General features: G+C 38.8%; 1 protein-coding gene across 1 annotated transcript in view; it reads left to right on the forward strand.

The window, feature by feature from the left end:
• Ulk2 (unc-51 like autophagy activating kinase 2) overlaps positions 1-17,400 on the forward strand; it is a 79,424-nt gene extending 62,024 nt beyond the window's left edge. The window contains exons 21-27 of the mRNA XM_052194429.1: positions 3,504-3,653; positions 6,873-7,081; positions 10,201-10,379; positions 11,499-11,617; positions 11,958-12,115; positions 13,372-13,507; positions 15,228-17,400. Of these exons, the coding sequence (XP_052050389.1) occupies positions 3,504-3,653; positions 6,873-7,081; positions 10,201-10,379; positions 11,499-11,617; positions 11,958-12,115; positions 13,372-13,507; positions 15,228-15,286 (1,010 nt within the window). The 3' untranslated portion in view covers positions 15,287-17,400. The remainder of the gene's footprint in view (positions 1-3,503; positions 3,654-6,872; positions 7,082-10,200; positions 10,380-11,498; positions 11,618-11,957; positions 12,116-13,371; positions 13,508-15,227) is intronic.
• The last annotated feature ends 2,071 nt before the right edge of the window (positions 17,401-19,471 follow it).

The following is a 19,471-nucleotide window of genomic DNA, read 5'->3' on the forward strand; positions in this document are numbered from 1 at the left end:
GCTGGGATTACAGGTGTGCACCACCACTGCTTGGCGAACATGAACTTTGTTAACATTTATAATTATACATTTTTCTTCTTTAACCATGAAGTCTCAGCTTGAGGAAATGAAAATTGTTAATAATAGGGAAAACTTAAAGCCTTCCAAAAAAAAATAACATCAGTGAGTCTTAAAGTGCACTAATAAACACCCTTAAATACTTGTGTGTTTTGAAATATTGTTGACATCGATGTCATTGTGTAGCCAGGGATGACCTTAAAGCCCGATCGATTGGCTTATCTCCACTTCTCAGTGCTCACAGGAGTGTGCCTGCTGTCATGCCCTGTCCTGAAGTACGTTTTTTACATGGTACAAGGAAAGCCTTGAAGACATTACACTGAATAGAGTACCTGCCTCATTTTCTAAGTCTTTGTATGCTCTTTACAATTGTTACTTACTGTTCACTTTGTTCACTTCTAGAATGTTTTTGAGCTCTTTAAATTTGCAGTGCTCTCTCTCCTTTTAAGATTTATTTATTTATTATATGTAAGTACACTGTTGCTGTCTTCAGACACTCTAGAAGAGGGCATCAGATCTCATTGCAGATGGTTGAGCCACCATGTGGTTGCTGGGATTTGAACTCAGGACCTTTCAGAAGAGCAGTCAGTGCTCTTAATCACTGAGCGGTCTTTCCCGCCCTGCAGTGCTCTCTTATAGATAGGATGGGCATTGCAGGAATTCTCTTTTATATTTGTCCAGGATCCTTGGACTTAGATTCGGAAGCTCACCACTTGAAAATTATTACTCAGAGACTATAGTTAATGGGAAAGAAATCAGTTTAATTATGGACTTCAGAAGAGAGCAGAGGATATTGTCCTCAGATCTGTTCCTTGTGGGGCCTGGAAGGATAGATCAGCTGTTGGGAGCACTTACTGCTCTTGCAGAGGCCACAAGCTTGGGTCCATCACGCATGTGATGGCTCACAGCTGTTAACTCCAGTCAGGTGGTCTGACCTCCAGGAGTCCCTACATGCTCACACATACAGCCAGGTACACATGCATACAATAAAATAAATATTTCTAAAAATACATCTTAGGGAGCTCAGTACACTCACTCACTGTCGCATCAGGGAAGGGGAAGTTGAATGTGTCGTGCTGGGCCAACACCCAGCTACATACCTCCTCATCCTGGAGAACACTTGGAGTGACTGCAGCCTTCCTTTTCTAAGCCAGTCTGTAATAAACACATTATTTTCTTACACAGTAAACAAGGTTCCACTTTCAGTTAAGGAACAGGAATAGGAGGTTGTGTGTTTGTGTCAGATGATGCACATTGCAGTGTTATCTAAGGTTCTGTGCTCTGTAAAACAGAAAGCTTCTCATCCATAAGTTGTATGCTCTGTATCTTTTCAGTTACTTTCTTAGAGATAGTTAACCTTGCAGCTTAAGATATGGAGTAAGGAAAGACAATATAATTAATTGTTTGACACTGAACAGTGTTAATTTCTTAGGCAACTTCAGTCAGAAGTGCCATCTGCACCAAAGTTAATGGGAGACTAGTAACATACTATTGAGCTTTTTCTCTTCTCAGACAGTCTCTCTTGCTTTGTAGCTCTGGCTAGCCTGGAACTTACTACGGAGACCAGGTTGTAGTGTTAGGAACTGAGCTCACAGCCTTGTCATACTAGGCAAAGTGTATATACCATTGACTCTATCTTAATCTTTAAAAATTAGTGATTTGTCGGGGCTGGAGAGATGACTCAGTAATTGAGAGTGTTGGTTGCTCTTACAGAGAACCCAGGTTCAGTTTCCGGTACCTACAGGTGACCCAGCACCCTCCTCTGGCAGGCATTAAGCTCCAGGCACACGTGAAGCACACATAGAGAAATTTGAGCAAACCACTCCTACACTTAAATAACTTCAAAAAAAAGTAATTTATGGTCAATGTGAAGGCAAGCAAATCTAGAATTCTTATTTAGTCTTTTCCCTCAGTTAAAAGATCTCTTCTTCCATGTTTGATATGTATTGTAAATATTTGACTTTATTATTTGGTCCCATAAAGGTAATAATTTTTAGATGTCTGAATGTGGAAAGACTCTAAACTAAACGCTGATTCTGCGTGCTTTGCTGGATGGGGAGCTTTTTATCCAATTTTCATTTAACCCGGGCTCTTCCCGTCAGCCCCAGCCTCACCAACACCTGCTGTACCTGCACTTCCTTCCTCACAGGTGTGAGGGTCTAGTCTGAATGGATACACTTTGTTTAAGCTTTTATGTTTTTCTAATCTGTATTGTTTACCTTTGTATTTTTATTTCCCATTTTCATTGTCTAATTTTTCTAATTGTCAACAGATATAACTTGCAGTTCAGATATTTTCTAATTATCTAAAACATTGAATACTGGGCTTTGGTGTGAATATTCACATATGTAAAGGAGGGGTATTACTCTAAATTTCTGTTATTACAGAACTTTTTTTCTGAGACATTGTCTCACAATATAGCCCTGTCTGGCCTGGAATCCACTGTGTAAACCAAGCTGGCCTTAAACACCTAGAGATCTGCCTGTTTCTGCCTCTGAAGTGCTGGGATTAAAAATATGACACCTCAGCATTTGGTGGTGGTGCATGCCTTTAATCTCAGTACTCAGGAGGCAGAGGCAGGTGGATCTCTCTGAGTTGGAGATCACCTGTTCTACACAGAGTGAGTTCCAGGACAGCCAAAGTTTCAAGAAACTTATCTTGAAAAAACAAATAAGCCGGGCGGTAGTGGTGGCACATGCCTGTAATCCCAGCACTCTGGGAGGCAGAGGCAGGCAAATTTCTGAGTTCGAGGCCAGTCTGGTCTACAGAGTGAGTTCCAAGACAGCCAGGGCTATACAGAGAAACCCTGTCTCGGAAAAAATAAAAAAATAAAAAAAAATTAAAAACAAATAAGTATGACTCACCACACCCAACTCTTTTTAATTATATTTAAACTTTTTGTATGTATGTATGTATGTACATGTCACTGCATACATGCATGTTGAAGTCAGAGGAAAACTTGCCAGGGACAGTCCTCCTCTACCCTGTGGATATTATAAATCAAATGCATATCATCAGCTTTGGTGGCAAGCACTTTCACATGCTGACCCAGCTTACTGACTCTCTAAAATAAGTATTTTTACTTGGAAATATTATATTGAATAATCTAATTTTAGAATGGATATTGGAATTATAAAACTTAATATTAAATGGGACTAGCAAGGTGGCTCACTAGATAAAGAGTGCTTACTGTTCTTGCGGAGGATCCAAGTTTGCCTCAGCATCCACATTATTGACAGCTCACAACTGCCTGTAACTCCAACTCCAGGAGGATATGACATTTCTAGCCTTGGTAAACACCTATAACCACTTGTATATTTGCTCCATTACATACACATAGTTAAAAATAAATGTTAAAATTAATAAAAGTATAAGTTTCCTTAAGTTCCAATTATGTATAGGCATACTATGACTATAATCTAATATCTAGTCAACTTTTGTTGCAGCTCCTGCAGGAGCCTGTGGTGTTATGTTGGCATTGCCATCAGGAACAGCAGCAAGCGCCAGAGCTGTCCTCTTCACCGTGGGGTCTCCTCCACACAGTGCCACAGCCCCTACTTGTACTCATATGGTCCTTCGAACAAGAACCACCTCAGGTAAGGCTCGCTTGTTCTAGTTCAGAACCTTACGTGACTAGTTCTGATGACAGTGTAGCAAGTTTAGACAAATCACCTTACTTCTCTCGCCTTTGCTCTCTGTCCCTGTAAAGTGATTATAGGTGTTTACCTTCCTTAAAGATTATATGTCAGAAGTAAATGAGATGACATGTTAAGGAGGACTTTGCAAAGGTAATATATACTATATGTATACCCACATGTGTCTATATGCAGTATAACATACAGTAAGTAGGACTTCTCCTTCAAGATAGATATGCATGACTAGTTTGTACACTACTTCATTCTTAAGACAGAAGTCTTATTTTAGCAGATCTAATAAACTATTGGAAAATACTCTTTTTAATTTACTTATTGTGGTGCTGGAAATTGAACCCAAGGAGGCTCTTCCACATGCTAAGCAAGTAGCTATACCACTGAACTGCATTCCCAGTTTCCCTCAGTCCCTCTCATGTGGATAACCTTGAACTCCTGATCCTCCTGCATCTACCTTTCAAGTGCCATAAAAGCAAGTGTATGACTTGGCACCCTCAATGCACCCCATTTAAAAATCATTTTGTATGTATGATTATTTTGCCTGCATGTATATATATTCATCTTACACCTGACTAGAGTCCAAGGTGGTAGAAGAGGGTATTCAATCCTCTGGAACTGGAATTGCAGACAGTTATGAGCTGCCATATGGGTGCTGGAAATTGAACCTAGGTCCCCTGGAAGAGCAGTGGATGCTCTTTAACCTCTTGGCAATCTCTCCAGCTCCTCCCCCAGACATTTTTAAAGACAGGGTATCACTATGTAGTCCTGACTAGCCTGGAATTTGCTACATAGGCTAGGCTGGCCTTAAACTCACAGATATCATCTACTTCTACCTCCTTAGTACTGGGATCAAAAGCATGTGGCACCACACTTGGCTCACTTCAATCCCTGACTTCTAACACACACACACATACACACACACCTTTCGTTTTGGTGTTTCCCAGGCTGGCCTTGAGTTTACAGTGTAGTCCAGGTTGGCCTCAAAAGTTGAGATACTCCTACTCCAGTTACCCAGGTAACTAGTATTACAGCATATGCCACCAGATTTGGTTTAAATTTTATTTTACTTTTGTGTTTCAGGTACCAATGTTTGTACTTAATCCTATTTTTTTAAGTCATCCATACTGTCTAAGTTGTCTACTAATATTAAAAATTAAGAAAGTATTTGATTAAGGTTAGAGCATTGACTACTCTTCTAGAGGACCCAGGTTTAATTCTCAGCACTCACAGCTGTCTGTAACTTGAGTTCCAGTGGACCCAGTTCCTCTGTCCTCTGCAGGTGCCTGCGTCATGTGTACATACCCACACACGAAATTTTTTTTTTTTTTTGATTTGGTTTTTTCGAGACAGGGTTTCTCTGTATAGCCCTGGCTGTCCTGGAACTCACTCTGTAGACCAGCTGGCCTGGAACTCAGAAATCCACCTGCCTCTGCCTCCCAGAGTGCTGGGATTACAGGTGTGTGCCGCCACCACCACCACCGCCCGGCTCCCACACACAAAATTTAAGGTAGTAAATTACTTTTAAAAAGTATTAAGCATGTGTTTGAAGTGATAATATGTCTTAATTCTATGTGTTGCTTTCTGTGTCCTCTAGGTTCTTATATTCTAAATAAGCTACTAATCAGGGTACTTGTAAATTAATAAGGGAAAGACATATAATGAAAGGTAGAGCTAAAGCACTATTATATAAATATTCAAAATTACAGAGTAGACTCCAGGTTAGCCAGGTCTGCCCAGAGAGACCTTCTCTCAAACAAAACAAAACAAAAATAATAAAATACTCCTAAATCTTAGATAATAAACTACTGTTTTCTTCTTTTCTCACTCTCTCTCTCTCTTTTTTTTTTTTTTTGGATGGGGGCTGTGTGTGTGTGTGTGTGTGTGTGTGTCTGACAATGTAGACCAGACCGGTTTTGAACTCTCACAAATCTACTTGCCTCTGCCTCCCAACTGCTTGGATTAAAGACATTTGCCAGCAGGGCTGACCAAGCCAGCTCAACAGGCTCACTTGGGCAGGATCAAGGATTAGAAAGAAAAAAGACAATTAGACAACACTGTAGCATGACCCCAGTCATTTCTGAGGCTGAGGTGGGTTTATTTTTTCCCAATTTGCTTTTATACTATTTTAGTTACATGCAAATGTCAGTTCTAGGTTAAAGAACAAGCAAGACAATAAACACAAATAGTCAAAGAACACACAAGGCTATAAATGAAGTCCTTAGAACACTGTTTCTAAGGGCTTATCAGGATGACCAAGATATTATCTGAGCCTACTTCCCTGTCCTAGCACAAAGTCATATTATTGCCTGAAGCCTACTTCTTTGTTCTAGCCCAAAATCGGATTCCAGCCGGAGTTTACTTTGGTGTCCTTAGCCCAATGTCAAATACTGCCAAGCTTCTAGAAGTGGCCCCAAAAGCTCTCCACACAGGGCTCAGCTATGTCAGCATTTTTTTTCCAAGTATAAGGTCCAGGGCTGATGTGGTTTAGTAGGCATACCTAATGTTTCTTGAGAATGTCATGTGGCTAGTCTCAGGAAGCACTGTAGTATAATAGTAGATGTAGTGGTGTAGACCTTAAATCCCAACACTTGGGAAGCAGAGATAGGCAAGTCTCTTGAGTTCTAAACAAGCTTGGTCTACAGAGAGGACAGCCAGGGATACATTGAAAGATCTTTTCTCCAAAAAAAAAAAATGTTTATAATGTTTTTACACTTTGAAAATTCCATTCCTACTTACCACATAGAAATAACTTTAAAAACTGTTTATAGTAATAATTTGTAATACCAAAAAATCAGCAATTTAAAATTACTCCAGATACACATTGTATATGTAAAGTTAGTGAACTACTATGCTTCAGTTACATTTTTATACTTAAGTCTATGGAGCATTAGAGAGAAAAAATATTGTATAACTTGCATATTATACAAATTTGTTTAAAATGGAGTGTGGGAAAACTGGAAATGCTGATTCTGTTTTATTTATATATGCATATATATGTATGTATATAAAGAAAGATGTTCATTATTTATAGAATGAGGAGCCTGGGACTTTACGTATTGTCTTTGTCACTTGAGTAGGTTATGTTCTATAAATGAGAAGCCTGAGTGTGTAAAAGTTCCTTCTGATTGACCGTGAACATGTGCTTCATGTATTGTTTCTTTGCAGTGGGGTCCAGCAGCTCAGGAGGCTCCTTGTGTTCTGCGAGTGGCCGAGTGTGTGTGGGCTCCCCTCCTGGGCCAGGGTTGGGCTCTTCCCCACCAGGAGCAGAGGCAGCTCCCAGCCTAAGATATGTGCCTTATGGTGCTTCACCACCCAGCCTAGAGGGTCTCATCACTTTTGAAGCCCCTGAACTACCTGAGGAGACACTGATGGAGGTAGGGAAGAGATTACAGGGATATGTGAATATACTGTTGATCTGATGTGAGTGTCCTAGTGATGAGGAAAGAACAAATTATATCAAGTATTTCTGACTTCAAATTCCCTTTTTTGTTTTGTTTGTTTGTTTGTTTGTTTGTCTGTCTGTCTGTCTGAGACAAGGTCTTACTATATAGCCCTGGATATCCTAAAACTGTGTAGATAAGGCTGGCCTTGAATTTACCAGTGCTAGGACTGCAATTGTGCACCACCTATGCCCAACTCTATTTGTAAGATTTTTTTAAAAGTTTTCCCTAGAAACATAAATTTTTTATTTTCAGAATTGATTCTCTTCATTAGGTAAAAATAATGCATCTAAACATAAATTTTAAAACAACGCCATTCCATGGACAGTTTGACTACTGGGAGAGGAAAGTCAATTTTCTTGAAGAAAAAAGAATGTGATTTCTGTAGCTCCAGTGGATGGCATACACCTAGGAGTCTATAGACAGCAAAAATTGGATTTGGTGGGTTTTTTTTTAAAAAGTAGAAATGAAGATTGGGAGGTAAGGAGGTAGGAATTGATGTGAAAAGAGTTAGGAAGAGGAATAAGTGGTTAATATGATCAAAATACATTGTATGAAATTCTCAAAGAATTAATAAAAAATATTAATTTATAAAATAAAAAATAATTATGCAAACATGATGGCACACATACCTCTGTAATTCTAGAACTTGGAAGGCAAGGCAGTAGGGTTTTGAGTTTGAGGTCAACCCAGGCAACAAGGTAAGATCCTATGTCAGTAATAATAGTAACAATAAGCCATAATACCAGGTTAGCCATTAACATAAAAATATCGCTGTTTAAGCAGACTAATGCTCATACTCATAGCTTAGTACTCTCCCTCTGTGGATCCAAGTCTGCATGAAAAAAAACACACTAAATGTCATCTGCCCCATGCTGAGCATAAACCTAGAACCACAGGTCATTATTGTGATTTTGGAGTTGTTCCTCATTCCCAGTTTAAGGATGACACTGTATGTTAGTGAATATAGTCAAACACACTGTCATACAGCTGAGAGACACTTAGAGATTTAAGTGTTTTATTCTCCTGTCTCAGAGAAACTTGGAAGGTTGGAGGAGACGATTCAATAAAGTGCTTGAAGCACAAATGCAAGAACCTGAATTTGGGTCCCCAAAACCCACATTAAAAAAAAAAAAAAGACATACTGACATGCCATGCTTATAACCACATCCTTGAGGGAGTGGATTCCTGAAGCTAATTGCCAGCCAGTCTGTCTGAATCACAGCTTCACAATTAAAGGCAGATCCTGTCACAGAACCAAAGGTATAGGCTGGGGAGAAGGCTCAGTGCTTAGAACACTTACTGCACATTCATGAGGACCAGAATTTGAATACTAGCCTCCAGGTTACAAGCCAGGTATCACACACACACCTATAATTCCCATTGTTTGGAGGAATCACTAGGACTTGCTGGCTTCCAGCCTGTTTAAGAAAATAGGAACCCCAAGTTCAGAGAAAGACCCTACCTCAAAAGAATAGGTAGAGTGGTGGAGGATGCCCAACATCCTCACCTGACCTCCACATTCATGCAGAAGTGTGCACACATACACATACACACACACACACACATTTACAGTCGCACAGACAAAAACAAATCTTTTTTTTAAAATATAAATGGATACTGATCAAGGAAAGACACATACTACCCCCTACCACACACATAATGGAAAGAAATATTTAATCTTATTTCAGATTTTAAAGTTCATTTATAACTAAAAAAGAAAATTTTAGAACACTTGTTTTGAAAGGACATTTTTTTAGAGTATCTCCCCATGTGCTCATCAATAACTAAGTAGGTCACAGAAAATCAGAGCTTCATTGTGAACACTCTTAATTAAAACTTTATAAAATAACAAGTCAATATGCTCACTGAACTGTAGAGAGGTGTAGCTCTTGGTGGCAGCAGCTGTAGTTCCCACTATTCAGAGAGGAACAGAAGGATAGGCGTTAAAGGCTAGCCTAGGATACAGAGCAAAACCCTGTCCCCCCAAATAGTTTGATTTAGTGTTAAGAGTGTCCTTGTAATATTTTTCATTTTTAAGCTTATTATTTATATTGGAGTGTAGGTGCCATATATATGCCATATGGAGGACAGAGGATAATTTTTGGACGTTGGTTCTGGACTCTGTTGAAGCAGTGCCTCTTTTCGTTTCTGCTGCAATGTGTGCTCCTAGATATCTGTCCTCTGGGTTTCTAGATGGTTTTCCTATCTTTACCTCCCATCTCACTAGTGGTTCTGGGATTAGTGGTCTCTTTTCTCTTCCCCTCATGGGTTCTGGAGGTTAAGCTCAGAGTTTCAAGCTTGCAAAGCAGGTGTTGCAACCATCTACAGCTGTTCTTGCATTCTTTCAGCTTTTACAGTTTTACTTTATTTAATGTACATTAATGTTTTGCCTGTGTACCACATATTTGCCTGTTATCCGCATGGGCCAAGAGAGGGCATCAGATCCCCCGGACCTAGAGTTACAGTGTTTAAACCACCATGTGAGCGCTGGGATTTACCCTGTTCTCTGCAAAAGCAGCCTGTGCACTTACCCACAGAGCCATCTTCCCAGCCCTCCCTTGTGCTTCTGATGTCTGTTTTGTTTTACACACATTCATTCAATTATTACAGTTTTGGTTTAGTTTGGCCTTAATTTTCTGGTAAAGACACAGTCTGTAGCCTACTTATGTCTTTTTTGTTGTTGTTGTTTTTTGTTTTGTTTTTTTTGGATTTGGTTTTTTCGAGACAGGATTTCTCTGTATAGCCCTGGCTGTTCTGGAACTCACTCTGTAGACCAGGCTGGCCTCGAACTCAGGAATCCGCCTGCCTCTGCCTCCCAGAGTGCTGGGATTACAAGCATGCGCCACCACTGCCCAGCAGCCTACTTACGTCTTATATACAGACATACCCAGGTATAATATTTGGTTTGATTGTATTTATTTTCTAACAGCTTTCTGAAATTTAAAAACATTGATTTTCTTTGATCCTTCCAGCAAATATGGGAAAACTTTATATATATAATGCAATTAAGTCCTTAATCTAAAATCTTATAAAACATCTTGCCTTTGCAGCGAGAACACACAGACACCTTACGCCATCTGAACATGATGTTAATGTTTACTGAGTGTGTGCTGGACCTGACAGCAGTGAGGGGTGGGAACCCTGAGCTGTGCACATCTGCTGTGTCCTTGTACCAGATTCAGGAGAGTGTAGTTGTGGACCAGATCAGCCAGCTAAGCAGAGACTGGGGGTAGGTGCCTCTTGTCATTCATTTCCAGATTGTTGTGGGAAATATTAAAAAGAACAGCACGTTCCTGAGCTACACCCAGCTACTCTTGGCCCCAGTGGTCTCGCCGGCTAGTTCTTAACTCGTGGAGACTCTCTGACTCAGAGCTTCGAAATCTCTCTACCCAACTTGCTAAGTTCCTACTGGCGGGCTGCTACCATGCCAGCCCCAAACTACAAAACCCCCACCGCCTTTTGTGGTACACATCTGGCAAACCCACACTTTGCCACCATACCTTTCTCTCTTGAACCTAGGCAAGCCACTACATGAAGGAAAACACAACACAATCTTAGTTCAGAAACAACAGTAAGTCAGCCACTGGGTGCAACAATTAAAATCCTAAGCTTGTAAGCCTTATTAAATCTAAATCCTCCTATGGCGGATATGTCATTGAAACCATAGCTATATCTTGTCCCTATAGTATCCCCATCCAAAAGGACCCTATTTCCTTCCTGCTTCCTCTCTTCCCCCTAACCAACACAGAAGTCCTGCCTACTCGTTCAGTGATTGGCTCCTTTATTCTTTAGGGGATGGTTCACCAGAAGTCACCTGAGTACTTGACTCAGCTCCTACCAAGAGAGCAGAATTAGCATCAAAATATGAGCAACCCCAGGGCTACCCACAACACCAGATTCTTTATGCTTTCTATAAACTTGTATCTAAATGTAGGTATTGTTACTTGTTAGAAGTCAGGTCTCATTTTTAAAAACTGCAAGAAAATATAAGTTGTTTTATGGTGTGATATGTTAGCCAAGAGTTTATTACACAACCTTAGCATTACCTTTCTCTGAAAATTTACCACTGAAGATATTTGATGACCAAGAGGTTATACATATTTTGTTTTAGTGTTCCTATAATATTCAACGTTCTCATATATTTCTCCATACAAGTTCCTCTCCCTTCAGGAATTAGATATATATTGAAAAGTCAGGAAGGAGCCAAGTGTGTTTCACATCCAGAACTTTAGATACTAAGGCTGGAGGGTTAATAAATTGAGACCTTTGGGTGGTGGTCTGATATTTAGCATGCTGAGTGTTGTGGGTCAATTCCCAGGTAATTTTCTGCCCCTGTCTTCTGGTGCAGGCGGGTGGAGCAGCTGGTGTTGTACATGAAAGCAGCACAGCTCCTCGCAGCTTCCTTGCATCTCGCCAAAGCTCAGATCAAGTCCGGGAAGCTGAGCCCATCCACAGCTGTGAAACAAGGTACAGAACACACACGTGGTAGTGTTCAGCTCCAAGTGCCTTCGTGTCGTGCCTTCATGTCGTGCCTTCATGTTGTGCCTTCATGTTGTGCCTTCCTGTCGTGCCTTCCTGCTCCACAGAGTCGGTCTGCTGATCTTTTGTTTCTAATTGTTTACTTGATTCAAAGAAGTCAGGAATGCTGGATCTGTCTTTCTGTACTGAGAGATCATAGAACCTGACTTCCCATCTTTTCCTTCAGCGACCATGTAGTGTCACCTTCCTTCCAACAGCAGGAAAGGTACATGTCACTATGTTACTTCTGGAAGAAATTAAAAATATTCCAATTTCAACTTTGTTTCAGTTGTTAAAAATCTGAACGAAAGATATAAATTCTGCATCACCATGTGCAAGAAACTTACAGAAAAGCTGAATCGCTTCTTCTCCGATAAACAGAGATTTATTGATGAAATCAACAGTGTGACTGCAGAGAAACTCATCTATAATTGTGCTGTGGAAATGGTAAACCTTTCAAGTCTTAATATTTTATAACTATAGTAGTTCTCTCTGGTGTCTTTGAATTAGACACCTACTTGAAATGATCTGTTCATTAAGAATTTATATTCTGTTGTGTGTGGTGACACATGCCTTCAATTCCAGCACAGGAAGGCAGATGCAGGCAGATGTCTGTGAGTTTTAGTCCAGCCTGGTCTACAGAGTGAGTTTGAGGACAGCCAGGGCTACACAGAGAAACCCTGACTCAAATAACAAAAAACAAAACAGAACAAAAAACATTGAAACAACCAAGAAAAGAATTATATCCTACTTTTTCTCAAATCCCAAGTGTGTGATTACTTAATGAAGTAATTGGACTTACCTGACATATATGTATGTCAGGTAATAATATAATATAATTATATTATTATAATTATATTATTATATTATATTATTATAATATTAACTGTATAATATAATATATATCAGGTCAACTAATATAATATAATTTATTTAATAAATTCACTATAGTTTGTAATCCTGGTTGTTATATTTGAAAATTTTTATTACGTTTCCTTTAACTTCATTTATATAGGTATATTCTTATCCTTCTATAGTTTTTAATCTAAAAGTTAAATTAATTTGTTTCTGCATTTTCTGCTACTTAAGGAAGTTTGGCTCTGTAAAACTTAGAATAAATAGTTTTTTTTTAATCCCCCAAAATTTTAGGTGCTTGATTTCATTTTACTGACTTTATTGAACTATATATACACTGAGGAAAAGCTATTTTTCCATTTGTTGACTATACTGGATTTTTTTCTATTTACTGTGAGAAAATGGTTCTAAGAAATTTGTAACATATGGTTATTAAGTATCTAAATGGAGAAAATTTATGGACTAATGTTATTATATCTTTTCTACACAGTATCTCCCATTTAGATAAATTGCACCTTTATGGTCCGATATACCCTTGGCTTCACCTTGACATCTACTAAAATAGATAGTTTTATGAAAAAGCTTTGGAATATAAGCTGATAAGAGTATATTATTGCTCTTAACTATTGATAGGAATAGTAGGTAGTATATCACACTATATTACATTAAGACAATAAGAATTTTATACTAAGAATTATATTGCTTCTTTCCTTTCTGGATTTAATTGTAACATTACAGAGTATTTCTTCTTTTCATAAAGTATATTGATTTTAATATGTTAAGGTGCTTTGTCCATAGGACTTGCATATCCTTGTAGTTGTAAATCTTATTTTGTTAACTGGTTCCAGGTTCAATCTGCAGCCCTGGATGAGATGTTTCAGCAGACTGAAGACATCGTTTACCGCTACCACAAGGCAGCCCTTCTTTTGGAAGGCTTAAGTAAGATCCTGCAGGACCCTACAGATGTTGAAAATGTGCATAAGTGTAAGTCACTGTGTGAAAATGTGCATAAGTGTAAGTCACTGTGTGAAAATGTGCATAGTGTAAGTCACTGCACAGCAGGGCTCGCTTGTCTTCACGCCCACTGTCCACAGTGGCCCTTAGAACTATTAAATAGAAACCTGAGAAATAAACGGCCATAGGGTTCTTTAATTGTTTAGTTTTTAAAGGATTGGGTATCAGTCAGGCAGTGATGGTGCATGACTTTAATCCCACCACTAGGGAGACAGAGGCAGGCAGATCTCTGACTTTTAGGTCAGCCTGGTCTACATAGCCAGTTCTAGGACAGCCAGAGCTACACAGAGAAATACTATTTTGAAAACAAAAACAGAAAAAGAATCATGATATTTAATTTTTTTATTATTTTATGCACTTGAATGTATTGCCTCCATGCATGTCTAAGTGTGTTGCATGCATGCCTGTTGCCTTTGGAAGCTAGACGAAGGCATCTGATCCCCTGGACCATGAGTTAGAGGGAGTTGTGAGCAGCTGTGTGAGTGCTAGGACTGAATCCAGGTCCTCTGGAAAAGTAGCCATTGCTCTCAGTTACTGAGATCTCTCCAGCCTTCATTATGGTATTTTTCAAACAAAATTTGTTTCTGTTGTTTCTTACTGCCTCTCTTCTTCCCCATCCACATTTTGCACTGTTCTGAGTAGCATGACAATATCTTGAGTTGTCATCTGCTACCTGGGACACGGTGATCCCTTTGTCCAGTGCATGCTTGGTCCGTGTGCCTCCGGCCCACCAGTCACTTAGTAGCAGCGGCTGTGAAGTATACTGATTGATACTATACAGTATTGGTAGTACTGGGTTTGTAGATAGTTTGATACTACTTATAGTTTCAGGCCTAAATTGGAGATTTTAGAGTGAATCCTTTGTGTGTAAAAAAGAACCACTGAATTCAATTAATTGCAATTTGTCTTCTAGATTTGTAATCATACTGCCTGAGATGACTCTTGGCTTTAAAAACTTGAACAAATTATTAATCTTTCTATAAGATGTTGACAACAATGCCAATCTTGTATGCTGTAATGATTAAAGAGGGTTCATATAAAATATAGATTACTTTCATCCTTAATATTGTTCTCATTGCATTATTTTGTTGTCAAGTTCTTGTTTAAGACTGTAGGAAGACATTGTTTTATTATTGAATAGAACTCTTTTAAGCTTTCTTAGTGTAGTAACCAAAGAATATTGTAAAGATTCTATATACTACATATTTTGTATAACAGAGCATAGATTGATGGGATACCAGAATGCTACATAAATATGCATTTATATATATTTATGTGTATATGTATGTATAAACATACATAACACCTATACATATATGTGTATATAGATATAACTATGTAGATATATAGATGTATAGGTATACATACACATACACATACATACACATATATATGTTCCTAGTATCTGGTGTTTGAGGAGGAGCTATTTTTGTGATTTTAGGATAGCATTCCTAAAGTTACTTGTACTTCTAAGCAAGAGCATTACTAGTGCAGCATTAAACTGTACTGGTCATATCTGAACTGTTGCTGGACAGAGGAAAGAACGTATATTCATTGTATTCACCTCGGGGCCAAGATAGAGCTGGAACCATGGTGGTGAGAGTCATGATTTCCCCCTTAGTTCATCTGTCCCTGGGTTAGAAAACACAAATAGTTTTATTATTAATATCATTTTACATTTCATTTCTAGATAAATGCAGTATTGAAAGAAGATTGTCAGCACTGTGCTGTAGCTCTGCAGCTGTGTGAGTAGCAGGCTTGTCTGTGGACCAGATTGTAACAGGAGGTGATACATTTGGGATTACATCTTGGTTCTGTCACCCATCCCAGGACAGTGTGGTGACTACCAAAGAACAAGCAGCAGCTTAAGAAGGAAAAACAATACAAAACTACTACATATTGTAGAAAACCTGCCTTATTGGAGAAGTCACTCCCCCTTTCCTTTCTCTTTATAGAAGCAGAAGCAAAAGAGTTTTCCACATGGCTCAAGTTATTTGAACCTGGCAAATAAATGTACCTTAGAACTAGCATCATAAGTACAGTTATTCTTGTGGATAATTAAACAGGAAACAAAGTGAATGACTTCATTCAGCTCCCTGAGCAATACGTGAGATTCCATGTTCTGCTAAAGCATACACAAGCAAAAGAGTGTACAGCTCATCCAGATGGTTTGAAATTTGGGTTAAGTTTGTCTGAATCTGAGTGTGCATCTTTAAACAGCTCAGGAGGAGGGATTTTAAGAAGAAACAAAAGGTGACTCTTGGATGAATTGTGAAATCTTCAACTTGATCTAATGTGGACATGATGTTAATCTTCCAGAAATCTTTCATATTGCACTAATTTATTAAAATAACTGTATTGGATTTTGCAATTTAAAACTAACTGAGGCACAATGGACTTGTTTAAAAATTTTACTTGATTATATACATATGTCCTTTTCTGAATTCATGTGTAATCTCCACTGAGCTTTTACATGGTCGGAACTTGCGTTCATGTGAACCTTTGCATTTTTTCTCACCTGTTATCTTCACCAACAGATCTTCTTAGTGGGATTTTGAGTTGCTGGTTGTTTGCATTTTTTGTTGTGCATGCAGAATGTGCATCGATTCCTGTGATCTTAGGTTTATTAAATGCTAAGTTTATTTGGGCAGTATTAGAAAGCTATCATGAATCAAGAAATACTCTTGAGAATTTTAATAGGGCCAAATCAAAGTGATAAATAATGGCTTGTTAGTGATGTGGAGTTTGTATATGAAGTTAGTAAGAAATGAGGTTTGTTTTCCCTTAGAAAAATGGGCAGCTCTCTCCAGACTAATGTGTACTTCTCAGTGTTAACCAATAGCTAGTCATGGCAGATCAACACCTCTTAAAGAATGGTTCCTGTGTTGTATATTACTTGGTATCTTTTACTTACCTGCTTGAATACTTGAATAAACCATTCACCGATTTTAATCCTTTTACTTCAAAAGTTTGACATAATGACCTGCTCTCTGGTAGCTGCACAGAAGCTCGTTGGCACCACACTTACTTTAAAGTTAACAGAGAAAACATGGTTTTCATTTTCTTGGTGAACAAAGTAATGTAATTTTTACATTATTTATCTGTATGAAATTCCAGCAGTTAATTTGAACGTTTATGTATAGGATGTTTGTATTTTTAGGTCTTTACTACAGTGTTTCTACCTCTCATTTGTAACTGCATTATCTTCAAACTAGGTAAAACCCACTGAATCATTGTGGAATAGCCTTTTTTAAATTGCTTGTACAAATGTATATTAAGGTTAAATAAAACTGACAGTGTTTTTAGGTTATAGATGGGTTGATATTAAATGGCTTGTCAAGCCAGATGCTTCCTTAGAGAGTGGGTCAGAAACTTGGCCATCAATAATCTTTGCCCTGCTCCAGGATTCAGAACTCTTGGTGGCTGTCATGCAGGCTCCTACAGACAGACTATACCCCTCCTTATACTCGTGATAAAATGTCTTCTGTAATTTTTACACTAAATTCTTTCATGTTATCCTAATTACCCCGTTTATCTCAGTTGATTTTCTAAGGAACTAAATGTAGTTGGCTTCCTCTTCCCCCACTTTTTAAAAATATAATATGAACAAGTTTGGAGAGGGTAAGGTTGGTGTGAAGTCAGGAAGTAGGCAAGTGTTGAAACTGCACTGTAACTCTAAAGCTGTTTTTATATGACAAAGGTCTTGTAGGTGGTGTGTATAAAGCAGTGAGGTCTCAGCAGTGGGGAACAACTGCAAACTTGTGAGTCACGGTTCTGATATACTACCATTGTCAAGGCTAATTGTTTAAAGAAATTTTTGCCTTGATTATAGCAATAATAAATAAATGCTTTATGTTTCTGTATTTTTATTTCATATTATGTATTTCATAAAATGGAATTAGACAAGATCACACACTCATGGGTCTGTATTTGTATTCACATCCTAACCTAGAAAATTATTGGCCACGAAAATGTGAGAGGAATTATCAGTGAACTAGCTAATTGGTTTTCTTGCTATGTAGATTTTCTTTAACTGTTACCTGTTGAAGGTCTGTTCTTGACATAATTACTTCCTATAGCCCTCATATGCCCTTTGTCTACTAGGAAGAATAGTGGGCCTCACAAGAAGCAGATGTAGGAGCTTGGTAGAAGCTCTTGTTAGTTATCACAAGTTAGTTTTCAAGGGCAAGAAGTTGTTGAGTTGAATGCAGAAGAGATGCAGACATGGAGTAGGCCCCTGATACACCTGTTGTGCCCGGGGTCCTACACCTCCCTTCTGCGTGTAGCTGCTGCTCAGGGTCAGTCGCTTGCAGTACCTCAGGTCACAAGGGGTGACATCCCCTTTCTAACTCATTCCTCTTCACTCCCTTCCCTACCCAGCTGGCCTTGTGAATTAGCTTTTCTCCTGCTTGGGAATACTGTGCTTAAAACTTCTGATAAACAACTTTAGATTGTTTGAGAACATTCAGTAAATGAATGAATGATTTCTTTTCCATAGTACAGTGTTCACTGGTTCCCACAAGAGGAGCTGTTCTGTGATCCAGCATAAGAACCAGGAAGTGCTCTGATTAGAAATGGCCTGCCTCAGTCTCTTAAGAACAAGGAAGAGGAACCGGAGTTGGGGCACATTAGGCTTGAGTTTGTGGACTCAAATATTTGAAAACCCCAGAGGAGAAGCACAGAATTCACATTAATTTATCCTTCATCCTTTGTCTCTGTGCAACCCTACTTGGCATTTTTATAGGACAGTTGCTTGGCAGGGAGCAGTTAAAGCTTGCTCAGAGAGCTTGTCTCTCACACATGCACCTAGTTCTGGGTGGCGTTTGGCTGCTCACTTTTTGGTCTGAATCACTGAATCAGCAGCTATGTAGACTGTTAAGTCATTCCCAAGTCCTTTTCATACTTTAAAAACCCTGGTGAGAATATTATCTTTGAGTGAGGAATCAGAAATTCAAGACAGTGTGTTTGGCAGGTAAATCAGGAAATTGGATCTGAAATGATAGCCCTGAAAATTCAGAGCTACTCAGTGCAGTGGTGCTGCCTTTAATCCCAGCAATGGGAGGCAGAGGCAGGTGTATCTCTGCATATTAGAGGCCAGGCTGGTCTGCAAAGTGAGTTCCAGGACAGCCAAAACTACATAATAGAATCTATCTCAAAATAAAAATTAATAAATACATTTAATAAACAATGCCTATAGGAAATGGGTGATAATCCATGGTAGAAACACAGGATTTGTGCAAGAACACTGATCCCTGTGCTGTGATTACTCAGGAGCTCTTATATGTTAATTTGTTTTAGGACAGGGTGAAAAATAACTTGGTTTTGCATTTGTTTGAAGCAAGGCCTAGATTTAGGACTCAGTGAGGCCACATGGCCAGACAGCTGCTAGAGAAGTCCAGTTCTTACAGAAAAGCCACTTTTCTACAGCTTACCCATGAGGCACATGGCTTTGGGCACTCTTTGTGTTGCCCTTTAAGCCATTTGACATCTTTAATGAAAAGTAGGTATCAGTATAAGATTAGTTACTTCATTTGGTCCTCAGTGGAATAGAGTTTAATGTACAAAAAGTACATGGGAACATTGTGGGTCAGTTGAGTTTAACAAGTCAAAACTGTTCAAAATAGAATATATTAAACATTAAAGAACTAGAAAAAATAGATTGTCCAAATATCACTGTGCAACGTGCAACTAAACCTGTCATACTCAAATAAAAGGTAACCTGAAGTGTTAGGTGCATTATGGGAAGGTATATGTGCATTGCAGTAAAGAAGGGTTCCTATACTTAGATAAAGCATCGCCGGCTTGGGGCTAGAAAACTGAGCATTTATATGATCATTTACTGAGGAATCATGAGGACCAGGGTTCGATACCAGCACCGTAGTAACAACCATCCTGAACAGGCCTGTAATCCCAGCTCTAAAGAGGCAAAGAGGA

Source organism: Apodemus sylvaticus, chromosome 10, assembly GCF_947179515.1.
Source record: "Apodemus sylvaticus chromosome 10, mApoSyl1.1, whole genome shotgun sequence".
Lineage (NCBI taxonomy): Eukaryota > Metazoa > Chordata > Mammalia > Rodentia > Muridae > Apodemus > Apodemus sylvaticus.